The sequence below is a fragment of the Phaethon aethereus genome (genome assembly GCF_964289735.1).
Source record: "Phaethon aethereus genome assembly, chromosome: 4".
NCBI lineage: Eukaryota > Metazoa > Chordata > Aves > Phaethontiformes > Phaethontidae > Phaethon > Phaethon aethereus.
Genome location: NC_138578.1, coordinates 76,065,693 through 76,083,784, shown reverse-complemented (window position 1 = coordinate 76,083,784; position 18,092 = coordinate 76,065,693). Strand labels below are relative to the sequence as shown.

Genomic DNA, 18,092 nt, shown 5'->3' with positions numbered 1-18,092 from the left:
TATATTGTTGGTTTGTTTGGGTTGATTTATAGCAGCACCAATCACATTGCTGTAGTTAAGTTTGTCAGCATTTCCGTTTTCAGGATTAAAAAAGTAATGTCTGTATATCATCCAAACGGTTTTAGATATTCAGAGATATATGTGAGCTTCTCGCTGTGGGTTTTCTTTTCCTTGGGTTTTGAGGATGGAGGTATGACAAGTTGCACTTGCTATTTAAACTATGGTGAAAATATGTGCTGAGAAGATCTGTTTCCCGAAGGAATGTGCAGAGGCATGACCTTTCTGTGTTGTCATGCTTTGTAGTTCTTTTTCTTTCCTCCTGAATTGGAGTTCAGAGATGTATACAAGAATATTAAAAAAAAAAAAAAAAAAAAAGTCTTCAGTCAATACTTAATTTAGACAAAAGTGGGAGGAGAGGGGAAAGCAAGTAAAGCAAGCCAGAAAGCCAGAAGAACTACTTTTCAAGAGCTGGAAACATACAGAACATTCTAGTGGCATGCTGACCCATTCCTTAAGTTAGGAAACTGCAGTAAATATGGCAGTATATTTATTGCACAAATCACAGGCTCCTTTTCAGTTTTGCTTGCTTGTGAGAATGAGAATTTTCCTTACGTAGGTCGCTAAAACTATGTATGTGGATACAGCCCAAATCTTGTTGAGATTTAAACATAGGTTTATTTAGTCATGCATGCAGACCAGTGAAGTTCATGGGTTTTACTTGTGTGGAAAGCTTAGCTCACAAGTGTTTCAGGTATGTTATGAGAGTATCATACTGTAGTGTGAGTATTGCAGACCTCATCTCAGAACTTTAGTGGTACAGTGATTAAATGAAACAACGTAATATAAGGAAAGGTAGTGGATTTATTTTTTAAATTAATGAGGGAGGTTACATTTGTAGGTGTCAGTCTGTTTGGTAGGCTAGTTATTTAAGTACCTCTGTTGATACTGCGGATATCCAGGCAACTTGTTTGGAGTTCAATATAAAAAAATACAGCATTTCAGATAGCCAGACTTGATGAGCTTATTAGCAAGGGACAAAGATACTTCTTAAAGAAATGTTGTTACCTGTGCAGAAAGAAGGGCCAAAACTGGGTTTTGCACTTTTGGCTCTAACGGGTTAGTTGTAGAATATTCATCTAATATTCTAGGAGAAGATTTTGGACACTCTTTAAACTTGATTTGAATTTACTGTAGTACACTAGATCCATGGAATAATTAAGTTTGCTTATTGTAATTAATTCCTGCTATGAAATCCTTGCTTTGACTGTCTCTAAAGTTACTTCTTTACTGTCCCACCAGCATTCATATGCTACAATTAGCCTACATTATCACAAGTAGAATGAAAGGTGGTTGCAGTATAGGTCATGCAGAGGAGATTCTGGTATTTTTGATGCTGTGATGCAGATGTGAATATTAACAGGAAAATAAATACATAAATGAGATTAATGATTCCCATAAGATACATACCACTAATAACGCTGACTTAGTGCATTTAATAAGTGTTGTCTTCTATCTGATCTGTTTATCAGAACTAGTTACAAGGAATCTGGTGTGTGTAAATATTAGGTAATTTGGAATATCTAAATGCACGTAGCAGTGTTTGTCCTCCGTCCACAGAAGGGTCAGATATTGTAGATTGGTTGCGTTGTGGTTTCTTTTATGAATTATCTCTTAGTCTTTTTCCTGCCTTCACCAGCCCAGGGTACTTCAAGCTGTATGTGCTGCTGCTTAGTAAAACATTTAGTGAATGACAGTGAAAATGTCTATGTAATGATGAAAAACACAAACACTAACCGTACACCTTCCTTCTGCTATTCCCAGTTTACCTGCAGGCTTTTGTTACAATTATTTTGGATAGGAGGAGCTTTAATGACTTTTTTCATGACATTTTACTTCTTGCATGAGTGTTGTGCATTATCCTCTCCTTTTTGTTCTCAGTTCTTATTTATGAAATATGAATGTTTTTGAACAAAGTGACTAAGTCCTTATAAGTACCCATATGGAAGTTTTGAAAAACTAATTCGTTCATTGGTGCTTTCATGATGTATATAAAATGCACATTAACAAAATGGGGGTTCTGTAAAGCATGCTTTAAATTTAAAGTGAACTATACTGTACATTTTCTTTTATTTTTGCACAGAAGTGTAACAGTAATCTTACAAAACTGATACTGGGAGCCTCTGGTGGCATCAGTGGTAGGGCGTCTTAGTCTACTTAGAAGTCAGTAAAAGCACAGTATAGCACATCTATAGTACAGTAGCCATTCATATTTATTTTTACAAAGGAAACCAGTTCTCTGGCCTTTGAGGTGTTCACTTGCATATCTTATGTAAAACTGAATGTCAGATGAAGAATATGAAAAAGTATGTAAAACCTCCTGTTTAAGCAGAATTATGCTTATTGGTCAGTGAGCATTTGTCAGGGTTAAGCATTCTTGGCTACAATTTTAGTGACTTACTACTTGAATGAATTTGTAACATACAAAAAGAAAAAAAATAGTGGTATGTGTAAGGAATAGTGTCTAATATTGACAAAGCTTTTACAAAAATTTCCCCAGTTTTTGGCCTAAACTTTTAATGATAAATTCTCAATCTGGAGCAAATTTATGTGTTGTTTATGCTCCCTTGAAAATAGTGTTTTTATTTTGGAAATGCTGAAACAACCTTAACCATAGTAATTGAAAAAATGGCACTGCTATAAGTTGTGGAGTTGAAAGCAAGCCTCTCTGAGACTTAAAATTCTGCACAGGGTTTATTCTGAAATTTATATACTAATTCTGCAGTTTACCTTTAATAATTAAAGGTTTTAATTTGACCAGTTTAGACAAAGAATAGTAAGGATAATTTACATGTTTCGTGCTCATTTAGAGCTCCCCTCTTTGATATGCTGAGTTTGGGATGGATAAGTGGGATGCTGGAATACTGTGTTCTTTAAATTTTTCTCATTTGTTTACGGGTTTGTACCCTGTGCTGTAAAGAAGTTTTAAAAATCACTTAAATGGGGCTAGCTTAACTACATTACCTTTCAGGTATTTGTAAAGACACTTTCTTTTTAATAACATAAATCCAGAAGTAATTGCCAGTTTTATCCAACCACTCATAAATTAGGAGTTTTTTTATTTTTTTTTTCATATTTTTTTTTGTGACAGAGGGAGACAAGCAATGACAAAACAGCAAAAACAAACTCTTCTAAGGTCACAGAAACCTCCTCTTCACAAAAGAACCAGTCAGGTAATGTGGTCAGAATAAGTTTTAATGTAACTTTTTCAATTAAATAATTTTAAAATAAACAGGTTGTCTGAGGCAGCCGGCTAAATTTTGCTGACGAAATAACCAGTTACGTCCACTGTGCCACAGTTATGGGGGGGAGTGTGCCCTCTTCCTTCACTACCACCATTTTGCAAGATTATAATTGACTGAAATTGTGTATTGCTGATTTAGAGCAGCAGTTCACAAGTTCACCATTTGATGGCACCAAATTAAAGCTATTGCCCCGTGATTATGGCGAGCAGTGATACAGATGCTACTGCTCCAGTTTGTCATTGTGCATTAGCCCAATAAAATAAGTGCAGTGACCATCAATGCAATCAGTTACTATGTGATTTTAGTCCTTTTAAATTATGCTTGATGGGAGGCAGTGTGGAGCGTGAGAGGGAATTTTAAATAACCTTGGACCAAAATCCAAATGTCAGGCTTGTTAATGATGCTCAAGCTTAACGTAACTTCTGTAAGAGCATGTCTCTAGGTATTATAATGATCTGCCAAAGATGAGTAAGCTTCAGCAAGTTCTGCACAATGTAGAAGTGGTGACATGCCATAGATAATGTCTGGTACCTGGCTCCTGTATATAACCTTTCTCTTAACAAAGTGTTAGTGGTACTCAGATTGTGATGAGATCACGTAGGCCTTCTAATGTTTATCTGAGGAGATAACTGTTACCTCTGCTTTAAAGAGGTCATAAGTGACAAGATATTTTGATTTTAATAGAAATGAGCCGGAAAAAAATGGGAAAACGTTTCTTAGCCATTTGTAGTACATACTTGATTAACAGAAACCTCTCTATTTTTAAAATCAAGCCAAAACACATGGTTTCAGAAACTTACTTTGTGTTCCCTCAGCCCTACGTATGTGCCCAGAAGACCTACCTAAATCATTCCTTCCTTTATCTGAAGGAATATTTTAAATGGCTTCAGGGAGATAACGTTTTAAAGTTCCAAACTTCACTTTGTAAACCAAAATTATTTTACAGCAACGAAAAATCTGTCTGATGCATGTAAACCTCTGAAGAAGCGAAATCGGGCTTCAGCAGCAGAATCTTCAACTCTTGCTTTTAGCAAGAGTTCATCTCCTTCAGCTTCCTTAACTGAGAATGAGGTAAAAAAAAAGTGGTGTTTGCACACAGCCATTTAATTACAGAAATTTTCAGGTGTGAATCTTGTTTAAAAACAAAAATCAAAGGCGAATTCTCTAACGTTGGTGCTCTAGACAAGTTACAGTTTTGGCCTCTGTGAAACCTGTTAATGTGTGCATTGCAAATTCATTTATTGTAATACGAACGTCTGATTTGGGGACGTTGAGATATTATTGTGGTTTTTAATGTATTTACCAACAAAGTTTTAGAATTGTAACCTTCTATTAGAGGCAAAGTAAAATGCCGGTGTGTTCTGTATTTTCTTCTACAGACTTTATGTAAGTGTACTACATTAGTTACATTATGTAACTCAATATTGTCATGCTGCCATAGCTTTTATATTGAAGCAAGTTTCCTAATCCTCTGTTTGATCTAGAACTGGACAGTTTTCTGAGCAGAGCTCCTTTAAACTCAAATTAGTTTTCAGGCTGTTCAGGTGCTATTTCTCTGTGATGCAAATAGCTTCATCCCCAGTAGAGTTAAAAAGGCAGTGAAGGATGTATCTTTTTGATACTTACTAATCATAGTCTTAGCTCTGCATATTTGGAACTGTAGTTCTTCTCAATTACATACAATAAATGAAATGTATGTACTAGAAGTGTATTCATACAATCCATTAAACCATTCCCCAAGTCATCTACACTATTAAAACCAGTCAGCCAAAGAGTGGCAGCATGAGGGTGAAGTATGCATGCTGTTTTGCAGGTGGATTCAGAAATGTAGTTGGTAGGATTTAGTAAAACATCCATAGACAAACAGCTTCAAGCAGTTTGTATTACAGAAGCTGTAGAGAAAATACTCGCCTGCTAACACGGGGGTAAAGCTTCCAGCTATCCTAGAGACTTTTTCATCTCCCCTAACAAATGCATGAGGTGCTTAGACACTATAATGAATACAGTTAAAATGTTTAGACAGTGTTCAGTAAATGGTTTACCTTTGGGTGGGGAAAAAAGATTGCATGTTAATGGCTGTATATCTCACTATAACTGGAAAAATATTTTAACAAAAAAACCCAACAAATTCTCCCTCCTGTACCCCAATAAAACAAGCAAAGGAAGTCCCACAGGAAATAATGTCCATGGCAGCAGTCAAGTAAAGTAATTCTTGGTCTCATTTTGTTCTCTCAGTTGAGAGACTCCCATGTGTTGGCTTACCAGCTTCTGCTGCTTTTGCTTTACTTCTGGGACTTGCTGAGTAGTGGCTGTTTGTGTTTGGGACCATCTATTCAGCTAGACCAGTTTAAGGAACTTACTGTCTTTTTTGTCTCTAAATATGCATCTCTAAATATTGTAATCTCAGGAGAAAGATTCTTTTATTTCTACATATACTCTGTTTATAAAATGAAATCTCCAGAAATCTTTCTCGACAAATGGCTCATACTTGTAGGATTTTGGGTTGTGACTTAACGGTTCACATGTAAAAATGGTTATATAGGCTGAGATGGAAATCTTAAAACTTGGCTCTTAATTTGATCAGCTACTACTAAACAGCAAAAGATGTGAGAAAAATTAACATCATACATTGCTCACAGAACACAGATACACAAACTAGAAAGTGAATTGTTTTCAAGGGTTTTTCTTTTAAACCTTTTAATATGTGTTAACATATTAAAACAATCCCAGCCGACATAACAGAAAATATACCCTGTCAAATAACAGAGATTTTGCAGGACTGGGTGCAGGGGGGTGTAGATTAGTTGGGCTAGATCCTTAGATGGTTTAAAGTGTCACTGACCTGAACTTGTACCAACTAAGGATTGGACCCAGTTTGTTTCCTATGATACTGGATATATTTTGCCTTTACATAAAACAAAGACACCAGGCATGTCTTTCTGAACTTACTATTGATCTATTCTACAAAACAAGGAAAGATATAAACTTTAGATTGTATGGGTGGCTTTAAAAACTTTTCTCCCTTTTGTATTATCATTTAGCACTTGTCTAAATGACTAAATATGTGTGTGCCCCGAGAGTGTTTATCCAGAGAGAAACCTTCTCCAGAGTGTTAAGGGAAAGAGTTTAAAAAATAAACACAATCATGCAATGATGAAAGCCTCACATGGCTAATTGAATAGGATGTAATTCTTCTCAACATTAAATACACTTACTGATTAACTTTTATATTTCTGTGTTTACTATAATACTTCTAAGTGTTGGCTTAGATGCTCTCTTAACAAAGATAGAAAAAATTCTGCGTATTCCACAAGCACATACACCTCCACAAGCAATACTAAGTGGATTCTGGACTTCTTTTTTTTATCCCCTCCTTTCTTCCCCACCCTCCCCCCCCCGGCTGTTTGTGGACAGATGGTTCCAGAATGGAGCCTGGATATGACTGTTATTTGTCAAGGACTGTTCCTAGCTGCACACCTCTTAAATTCAGTCCATTGCAACTAAGTTCTAGGAAGTGTGTGTTCAGTAGGAACATGTGCTCATTTTTTTCTTGTTTGAAAAATGCATCTTATTTGACATTTAAAAAAAATATTTTGGATGCTTTTTGTTGTTATTGGGGGTATTTTGTTAATGGTGTTTACTTGAAGTATTATAAAATTAGTCGAGGCCAAATTTTCAATTGATAAGTTATTTTCGGTATGTAATTTACAGAGGAGAGAGACAGGGGTGGGGGTGTGGACTTCTGCCTTAAGAACAAACAAACATCTATAGACCTGACATATCAGAGTTTAAAAGGTAGGCTTTCACTCCCTTCAAAAAATTGGGTTTTGAAGTTGTTTTAAGATGGATGGACAGAAGCAGAAAGGTGTTTATATATGAATGAATAAATTTCATACCTGCATTTAATCTTGAAACAAAATACTTAATTTTACTTCTAGGCACTTGACATCAGTAGTCATTTCCTCCAGTACTTCATGTGAAATACGATTTTGTTTAAAATCTAGTTCTTAATGAGCAACTGGTAGGGCTAGATGTGAAGAAGAGACTCAACACTTCGGAGTCTGCAAAAGCTCAGAGTAGTTTTTTACTGCCTATGTAAGACTTGGTGTAACCATACAAAAACTCATGATATTTGTGAGAAGAGATACAGGTGGTGTATTCTCATTTCTTTTTTTACCTTGGCCCTCCACCCCCCAGTAATGTAGTAGGTGCCAGTAGAGTGTAACCAGTATTTTTTTAATAAATAAAAAAGGCTTTACATTACCATTACTGCTGGATTATTGGCACACTTTGTGTGTTTGCGTGAAACGTATCTGCTCTAGCTTTTCAATCAATTTTTGTGGTTATTGGCTGGCTTCATTAAATTGGATGGATTTGTTGACAGCAGATAAGTCTCATAGTATCCTGCAGAGTCTAGATACTACTTCTGAACTTTGTCAAAGAAATTGTAATTTTTTTCTAAGAGAGGACAAAATAAAGAACATGTAATACTCTAAATTCTTAGCTAGTCTGTCATTCATCATACCCTCATGAACTATGAGCTGACCAGCAGATGGCAGTTTAAAGAAGCCTGTGAAAGATTTTGAAAGTGTTGCTTTTATTGTAAGTTCCTTGTATCTTCCCTAGAGGGAATTCTTTCTTCTGTCTGTAACATCCAGTGTCAAAACAAGCTCAGTTGCTGGTTATAGCTACAACTTCTTGTGTTTCCAAGGTCTAATAATGCAAGTTATAATAATGCAAGGCTTTGTTTTGGTCTTTCTCTGCATATTAAACAGTATCTTTTTTTTTCTCATTACCAATTTGAGGCAGATTTGTTTTATCTGCATTTTTTTAATGGGTATTAGCATGTATACACAATGGAGAAAACATACAATTTTACAAGGTAAGGTATTTGATTAAGAAGGCAGTCATGAGACATGTACAACTTGCACCTAAAAAAGTACGTTAGCTCCATTTATCAACCCTGGAGTGTAGTTGTACTACAGTATACAACTAAAATATTCTAGGCACGCTTACTGAAGGCAAAAATAACTGTCTTTGAGAGCCTAAAAACAGGAAGGAAGAAAGGAATTCATGTTATGTTAAACAAACTACTGCTCTAAAGAAAAAATAGTTGAAGCTAACCTTGCAGGTTGTTAAACAAAATCAGTGTGCTTCTAGCATTTCATTCTAGCTTCCATCGAAGATAATTTTCTCTTCAAAACAATACTTAGGGATAATTTAATATATAGGGCCACTTGAAATCCTCTGACTTAGCAGACAGTTGTTTCCAGTGTTTGTTTCTGTATGCCTATAGCTTTTTTTTTCTCCCCCTGTTTCAAAGCACCAGTAGGCAGTCAGGGGTACATTTTTGTGGAACACTGCAAGTAACTGGACTTGTTTCTTGCTAAACCTCTGCTAAAGCCTCTAACAATTGAAAAGACCTGCACTGCCCACCAGATCATACAGTTTTATTACAATGCTTCTGCTTTCACATGAAAAAAGTTCTAGGCTTGACTCTTGTTCTTTGGCAGCATGTTCTGTGTAGAAAATTAAGTTTCTTATGTAATTATTCTCATCTTGTGTATTACTTAGGCTTCAGAGTGCAGAGAATCTGTTTACTGAATGTTTACGTGGTGTAGGTTTTTATTCCACATCCCCTACCAAAGTATCACGAGTATCTGTAGGCAATTTTATAATGTTTTAAAATGTTCTCAGAGTTTTAATTAACTTTCCAGGCAAATTCAGAAATGCATAATATCCTTATCTGAAACGTCTTAACTCCTGCTAATAATAAAAATGAAACTTGTCCCAGGCCGTCTTTTTTTGCTATTATAGTACTGTGTACACTTGTGGCACCGCATACTTAAAGAATTTATCTAGTCTAGCAGTATGGGCCAAAATACCATTCTTCACTCAGTTCAGGAATTCTTATACTGAAATAAAGGAAATGTTAACTGTAACTCAATTGGCTCTGTCAGTTTTTCTGTCTCCGTGTGGATGCACAATAGATTGTCTTTTGAATACAGTCTGATCTGTTGTTTGTATGTTGCTTATTGACTTTTATATAAGTTGTGCTTAGATTAAAAAAAAACCCAACCCTCTAGCTGCTCAGCTTTTGTTAATAACAAACAAAAAAAAAAGCAGTTGGGGTTTGTCTGTGGAAAGACTAAAGAATTTGCTTATCAGAACATGCATACTCCAGGCTTTCTAAGAGAAAGCTCTTAGCCAGACCGGACCACTTCCTCCTGGATGACTGTGGTGTAGCAATCACTGACTCGAAAGTCATGTGAGGAAGTCTGAGCTTGTAGCAGTGTCCTTAGTTTTGAGCAAAATGGAACTTAATAGCCACCAGCATTCAGAAGTCATGGAAACATGCTTCCAAAATGCTTATAAAAAGATGCAATGTATCTTAAAGATAGCAGATGACCTGAGGGAGGATACTGCTTAAGCCAGTGAGTCTCTTAACTCTGAAAGAGTGGTAGGTCACTCTTCGTGGGCCCTTTCTTTTATGGATCCTGCTGTTGAGGTGATGTGCCGACCAAACAAAACAGCAGAAGGAAATAATTTTCTGCCATGCCTTGTTTTCATTTTATATACCCCTAGCTTTAAAATAAGTATACATAGTGGATTTTGTTTACATTTGATGTTCTACAGCTGGGATATAAAACAAGAGATGCTTGAGTAAAGCAAGGGGAAGCGGGAGGGTTAACTTTCTTGGCTCTGGAAAAAATTGCCCTTTAGTTGCTTTTATAACTCCTTAAGCACAACATGACAGAACACCACCATTGTCTTGAATATGCCTAAGACCAAAGCTTGTTTTTTTAATGCTTAAGTACTGTTAAGCAAGCATATATGAGTAATATAAGAACTGTTTTTATAAGACTGAGTTAATAAAGTGAGTTTTCCAAGGAAGAATTTTTTTTAATAAAAATTGTACTTTCGTAGCTAGAAAAGTCTGAAAAGGTGTGTGGCTGGTGGAGTAGTAACAGTTGGAACCCATTCCAGTGTGGGCACCATAGATACGTAAAAGTCAGCAACTTTCACTCCAAATTTCCCAATTTATTTTGAACCTTCAAACACTGGGCAGGGAAGGCTTCTCTGAATCGCATCTGGGAGAGAAGTCCTAGTGAAGCTGATAATCACAGAAGTGTGAATGCTGTTCACTTTGCAATTGCTAACACACAGTGAACAGTATTTGAAATTTGCTTCTGCTCCATGAGGCATGAGCTTTTGCCTCAACAAATACCGATACTCTAGCCCTTTAGGATATCCTTTAGCCAGGAGATACTTACAGGGAAGAAAAAAAGACACCACCACCAACCCCTCCCTGCCCCCAGGGTAACATTGAGCCAGCAAAGATCATCTTTTAAAAATGAAAACTTAATCCTAAGCCTAAAGCAAAAAGCACATTTAATAGCCAGGTCAACAGCTGATTAAGGGCCAGTCTTGACAAGCAGAACAGTTGCGTTTTGTGTTCTTACTATGGTAGCTTCTTAAATTCTTAGGCTACAGATTGAATGAGTACAGCCATTTATTTTCAAACCTAGAATTTCTGAACCTCTTTTTCCTTGGAATTACAGTGTAATGGTTTTGCTGGCACTGGTATTTACTATTTGATTTTGGAGCTGTCTGAAAAGAAGTAGAAAATTTTAAATGGAAAAAAAAAACTTTTCCTCTAGTAAGTGAGTGGATAGAGCAAATGTCCATATAAGTATTTTGCTTCATCCTCACCTGCTTCTTTGAAGCACAGGATGATTTGAGTTTTTAAATTCTAGGCTATCCTTTTTTGTACTGTGTAGCAGTATGATTGGATGCCAACTGAGCATATGTCAGTACATACCTTTTTTTTTTAAGTGACATTTTAACCATCCAGATGTGGAACTAACAATACCATTTGCAGCGTTCACCCACGTGATTCTAGAAATATGCAAGCTGAGTGTACATACCAGCTTGTGTCCACCTTCTTTTTTTTTTTTTTAAAAGCCACAGGGAATGAAGAATTGGCTCGCGTTTCTGCTGAGGTGTGTGGCTGAGACTGGAATCAGGTACCTGGATGCAAAAAAATGCTTAAAAGTTGTTGTAGAATTGAACTCAACATTTTGATGTACTGAATGGCGTGAGAAATGTTTTCCAGTGTTACTACTTATCCTTTCACCTTTGAACGGCCTTAACTGCTGGTGCAGTGAACTATGCAGTTAACTGAAACTCAGTGTTGCAGCTGAGGAAAGTCTTGAAGTAGGAAGAACATTGGAGAAGTTATTTTGTACACAGTGTTTCTATCAGATCATCTTCTCCTCGGCCCCTCCATCTTTTTAGAGGGCTTCACTCAAAAGACACAATTAAGAATATAAACATAGAAACTCACAAAATGCACATAGCTGACTCAATTTAATTCCTTTTAATTACTCCAGTGTCTTAAGTCTTATTTTAAATGTATGGTGTTGCACACATTTTCTTTTCTTTTCTTAGCCTGCCCAGCAGCCTCCATCAAAAACCAATTCTTACTTACTCAACATAATCATGAGAAGGAAACTTCATTGTTCCACAAACAGTCTTTGCATCTGTATGCACATTGTATATCCCTTCTGCCAAAAATGGGGAGAAGTAGTTCCAGAAGCAGTGAATCTCATCATTATATTTAGCAATTAAACAATTACCCAGTACTGGGTGTGTAATCTGGCTTTATACGTCAAATATTGCAGTATGCAAAGCATCCTCATTCGGTTAAGAATTAATGCTGAAGATTGCTTTTGCAAGCATTCTTACATAGTCTTTCTAAAAATAGACTGACGTTTGAAAGAATCCGTTAAACACTTCTTTGTGGTTATTGTGAACAGGGAATTTTAGCATAGAGTTCAAAAGAAAATTAAAAATACTTTCGGGATACGAGGTCTTGATATGCTGATTCCTGTACCGTTGTGGGTCTGAGTAACTGTTGCCAAAAAGCTGAAGTAATACAAGATGTATGATCAATATACCTTGAGATGAGTAGACCCAATTCTTAAACTAGTGACACATTGCCACAATTTGTGTCTTTTCACAGGTAAAAATATAATACTAAACCCACAGAATTTACAGAGATGCCAAAATTTTGTCCCAGTCTGACTCGGTAACAAGTATTTTTCCAATAACAGATCTGTAGAGAACTTGGAAAAATGCAGTAACGTGTCCTTACATGTTCCCTTTGAGTCTTACGTGTGTCGGTCGAGAATAACTGATACACACGGGAAAGGAAAGATTGCCTTGGGAGCCTGACGGGAAATTTGTCGCTTCTGTGAGCAACCGTATTCTGAGCCTGACTGATCCCCAAAGTAAGTTCTGGCCCAGCCCAAACGAAGAGCAAAGCTCCTGGTATTTGGGCCAGTTTTTTCCCTTTCTCTCGCTTGTGAACACAGATGCGCAGCTTCCAGTAGGAAGAGCCGCATTTGATTTCTGAAATACGACGCGGTTGCTCAGTGTTCAGGCAGTGCGGTGTGAAAGCCTGTGCAGGCAAGTACTTGCAAAATAATGTTGACGTTCAATAATTGAAGGAAATGGGAAGGAAAGCCTGACCAATGTGCAAAAATGTAAAGCTTGATGGTGCTTGCGATGGTACTAACTTCAGCAGAAGGAGGGTATCTTCTGTGTTGCAGCATCGTTAATTGCTAATGAAGAGTGGAGGTGATTATAGAGTTCGGGTACAACTTCATTGCAGAAACTTGTCACTTGCAATAAATCTGAAGCGAACGGCCTTGCCTTTTTTCCCTACATTTGCACTCTTAAAAAATAGCACTTTGCCTTTACGAGAAATAAGAAATTGCTAAAAATTTAGAACAGAACAAAATAGCAAAGCAGCAATCGCTACAAATAGCTAATGAACAGGTTTTGCCGCTAATCTGAATGTTGATTACTTTTAACCTTGGCCTGAATATCGGAAGAGTTAATTACATGCAATTTGCTCTGCTGAGGAGATTATATTACAAAAGTAAGGACAAGACAAGCTCTGGCATGATCACAAGGGAAAGATTTATGTTGTAACTTAACAATTAAAAAAAAAGCCCCCAAAAACCTGTGCTGCTTTTTATGGAATGCTGTGATTTGGGCACTTGCATGTGAACTATTACATCTTTGGTTATGGACAGTTGTGGTAACAAACCACAAAAGCGTTACGTTTAATTTTAGAGGTGGCTGCGTTTCATGTCGGCATGAACTGATTTCCAGCAATCGCCTTGTAAATCATCTTTAGTTAGTGACTGCTTTAATCTAAAGGTATTTTTATTGCAAAACCCAGCTGTCCTCTTGGTGAGTCAGAACCTGGTAGTGCCGCTGCAGCTTGCTTGGGGTACAAATACCATCTCGTGCTCTACCTGTCATTCGGTTCTAAGTCCTCTCTGAGAAACGTTAGATGAAGGTTGTCTCAGCCTCTTCTGCCCAGCCTTGAAGGGACAGACACTCATTTTACTTCCCTGATATTTCCATCGGCTATTCTGGGATAACTTCAGGAGCTGAGGTGTTGCATTCTGGCTCTCTTCATAGAGGGAGCTTTCCCAAAAGGCGGTTATATAGAACAGGGGTTCTTTGTGAAGGGACATGGCTGGTAGAGAGTGTTTCACCTTCTGCAAGACATAAATAAGATGAGATTAGGGTCAAACTCTGAATTGTCCCGAAGAAATGCTTCCCTCTTCTACTGGGGAATCTGCTAGCCTCCCCCTTTTATTAGCTCCCTAAAATTAGAAATCAAAACTTCTCAGGTGATGGTGGAGTGGATGCGAGCTGTGCATGAGTTACACGTAACGTGGCTGTTGTGATGGCTAAACCTTTGGTCACGGTAGCGAGGATCAAGAGATGCCTTCTGCAGCAGCCGGCTTCAGGCAGTAGAAGTATATGGCTGAGCTGCTTCTGAATGTATTGATTCTTGGCAGTTGCAACAGCCACGAGCAGATATCCAGGCTTGTCTGCTTAGTGCAAAACTGGTGGTTAATAGAGCATTTGATTTGTGAAGCGTATGAGGCTCCTGACAGCCGTAAAGGAGAGATCTTGAAAGATATTCTTAGTCCGGTAGCCACACGGTTGATGAGCTAAAGGTGTTTTATTCATGCTATGTGTGTTGGGTGTTCGCGCTTGAAATCCAGCATTAATCTGTAGGCGGGTGTAAACTGCCAAGTTTTATCTTGAATGGGCTGATAGAATTTGGGTTTTGTGGTTGCATCTGTGATGTAGAGTTTGATTCTTGCCAGCGCTGCTCCTTTTTGGCTCGGTAACCGTTTAATTTAAATGAAGGGCTGGTGCATTAATTCCGAGCTGGTAAAATCTCAGTTCTGTAGGAAAATGGCTGTCAACCTATGATTCACAAATGACTGGGATTTTGTGACCTATATCTAGGGGGGTTCTGAAAAACTGTCATCTGCCAGTAGGGTTACCTTTCCATATAGAGGTCTGCATCCTTCGTTTGAACATTTTACAAGTACATAAACCAAAGAAAAGCTAGGAAACCATTGCTTTGAAAGAAACCTTATTCTTTTGTGACCTAACATTTGCCACTGGATGGGTTCTGTTTCTCTGCTCTGCTTTCAATAGGAGTGAGCTGGGGGAAGAGGAGTGCTTTCCTCAAGCTTTTGCTGCTGGAAAGACTATCTTAACTCTTAAGGTGTGCTGCATAAACGGTTTTTTTAGGGTTTTAGGTGTACTTTGTGATGGGGAGAAAAGACGGGGGACAACCATAGTGTCAAGTGAACATAAGACCGCTTGTTTGGTTTAGAACATAAAGTGTACTCTTTTTTTTTTTCAGTAGAAGAGAAATAAGACCTTCCAGCTTATTTTTTCTTTTTTTCTTTTCTAAACGTGACTAATTTTGGCTAGTTGAAACAGGAACATAATGAGGTACTGAAAATGTTAGAGCAGTGCACTGCTTATACTAATTAATTGCTCTGTGGGAATATTTAAACAGAAATAAGCATGTGTGTAAGTTTACTTAAACTGTGAGGGAAAATGTTTTTGTCTTTTTGCCGAACTCCCACGCTACCTGTCTTTATCTGCCCCTTCCCAGCAAGAACTGGCTGCTCCTGGCCGTGCGCTCAGGTTGCATTTGCAGTTTACTATTTCACAGCTTCTTCCAGGGGACAGAGATTTCCTGGTGCCTGAACAAAGCAATGATTTTTACACGCAGTTTCTTTGAACCACTTCTAAAACAGTCAGGCAGAATCTCCAAATCACTCCAGTTGTAGAAATTCATAGGTGAAGTGTAGGTAGAAATCACTTTGATAGCATGCATTTGCATGGAGGAAATGCATTTAAAGCCTTGCAAGAAATTTGGAAGAAAAAAAAAACAAAACCAAAAAAAATTTAAACCAACCAACAACCATCAGTCTGATACAATTTATGAGGAAATTGTAAAATCAAGGAAAGCAAATGGTAAATGGAGGAATGCAAGTTAGCTGGCAGCAAGAGTGTGAAGTACTTGCTCAAAACCAGTATTTCTAAAAGGATTTCATAAAGACTAATGCTAGGCCTGGTTCGGCTTTACATTTTTCTCTCTGATTTCAAAATAAATCACTTCTAATAAATTTGCACGTTACATGGAGATTGGCTGACATGGGAGGCAGCACACAGCTGTCTCCATTACTAAGTAAGCCGGACCATTTTTAAGAAAATGTGTTTTACCGTAGATAAATACGAAGTTGTATGTCTCAAAACAGAAAGCAAAGTCTTCATATGAAGTGAGGTGTCTGTATCATGACGAATGGCTATTGGCAAAATAATCTCTTGAGTACGGCGGCAGTCTACAGTGACTTTCAGTGCTGTATTGAAAAGCCTTGGGGAGATCCTTACGCAGCAGAACAGAAGCGGTGAAGAAGAATAGCGTGCTGGTTTGCTTTGGATATTGTACTTATGAGACTTGTAATGGGCTATTGCCTCCAGTTCTCGTGCCTGATTTTTCAACAACCTTTTTAAAGTACAGATAAGAGTTAGAGAAAACCCACCAACATTCTCTTGGAATGAGAATGATGGAAAAAGTTCCTTAGGGAAAAAATGAGCGAGCGTTCTGGCTTACCAAAAAGGATTGAAACAGGCTTAATTGCAGCGTGCTTCCGCGGGAGAAAAATGTCTGGTTCCAAAGGACTTTTAACATAACTGAAATCCCTGGAGAAAGCATCATCAACTGCGAGTTGCAGTTAGACAACTTGAACGGGACGTGAGGCAGTATTTTGCACAGTATGTGTGAATAAGCATTGGAACAAGCTCAAAGAGATGCCACACGTTTCTTTTTCAATTCCAAATTGTGATGCTCTCCTGGAGAAGGTACTTACTGAAATATAACTCGTTGAGTACCATCAAATGGGGGCAACAGTATGAAATTCTGCATCTTCTGGTGTAACGTGAGATAAGACAAATGACTCAGTCGTCCATTCTGTCCTAAGTTCTGTTGAACTCAAAAGTGCCCTATATTTTCTTTTAAATATATTACTTGGGGTTTTTTTAAGTAAATTATGAATATTTTAAAAAATCCTTTAGCTTTAGTACATCTAGATCTGTCCTATAAGATTTATCCATAACAGGGCTGTCTTTTCTAGTATTTTGAATTCATTGTTGGCTAGACGTTCCTTAAACATGTTCAGGGAGCCACTTTTTTCTTTCTTCCTCTCTTCTATATACTGTTCCCACTTTCTTGGAGAATATTTGGGTCAGGGATTTTCATATGCAGCTTGAAGTTGACCAAGTTTCTTTCTAAAATTAACTCCTACTGTCTCATAAACACGTATTCAAACTTTAATCAAGGGATTTGAAGATATCCCTGTGTTACTGGCTAGGCGCTTCTAGCTAACTGTATTAGAACTGAGTATAAATAAAATGCCATGTTACAAAGTTTTGGTGTTTTATTTTGGCTGCTGTTGAGTTGGTGAGGATGATTGTTACACAGTCCTTTTGATGAGACTTCCACAAATGCATACTCTGGTTTTAAGCAAGCTTTTTTTTAAAGGTGGGGGAAACAAACCCAAAAGAGTGTGCCTGAATCTGCTAGTCTGAACTGCAGCCTGTTTGCTTCCTTCAGTTGATATTCTGTACAAAATTGACCGTGCATGACTGCTTTCTCTAACACGTATGTTTAATCTTCAGATCTCCGATGGCCAAGGAGATGAGCGGTCAGAATCTCCCTATGAAAGTGCTGATGAAACTCAGACTGAAGTGTCTATATCATCCAAAAAATCTGAGCGAGGAGCAGGAACAAAAAAAGAATATGTGTGTCAGGTGAGAGATGTTAGCTGGGGCAGTGAGCCATGTTTTCTGACGTTTCCTAGAAAAGGTCTTTTTAAATATGAAAATGACAATATTAGCCCAGAAACAGGTTTATCATGTGTGCCTGAGATGTCTGTGAGTGGTGAGGGTGCCATGCCAGTGAATGGAATTCTTCATTCCTAATTTTTTTGTTGTTTTCTTGACCTCCAATAAGTGTCTCAGCCTTTCTGCCTTAGTTTCCAGATCTATAAGATAGGCATAATTTGCACCTCGGAATAAGTGCATGAGTGTTGCCAAGTAACTAGGTAAATGACTGCGAAGAGCTGCTTGCTTATCTGTTAGCGAAGAGGAGGAAGTAAAGCCCAGCAGGCTTTGTGCTGCTGCGTGCAGCGGCGATCGCAGTGATGCGCTGGCAGCAGCGTGCGCGTGGCATGCTAATGGAAAGCAAAAAGCTTTCTCAGACTGAATTGTAAAAGAGTTCTTAGATTATGAAATGATAACACAAGACAAATGGGCAGATCAAATTTGTTTCCACGAGACTGGGCAAGCGCTTTTATTTCCATTTCTTGTACATAGCGATGGTGAGGTTATATC

The 18,092-nt window shown here is 37.7% G+C and overlaps 1 protein-coding gene across 1 annotated transcript in view; it reads left to right on the top strand.

Annotated features, from left to right (window-relative positions):
• The window catches only part of NSD2 (nuclear receptor binding SET domain protein 2), a gene marked incomplete at its 5' end in the record, with an annotated part of 60,428 nt that overhangs the window by 30,570 nt on the left and 11,766 nt on the right, over nucleotides 1-18,092 (top strand). Inside the window, 3 exons of the mRNA XM_081999763.1 lie at nucleotides 3,149-3,230; nucleotides 4,249-4,373; nucleotides 17,379-17,510. Coding sequence (XP_081855889.1) covers nucleotides 3,149-3,230; nucleotides 4,249-4,373; nucleotides 17,379-17,510 — 339 coding nt within the window. The remainder of the gene's footprint in view (nucleotides 1-3,148; nucleotides 3,231-4,248; nucleotides 4,374-17,378; nucleotides 17,511-18,092) is intronic.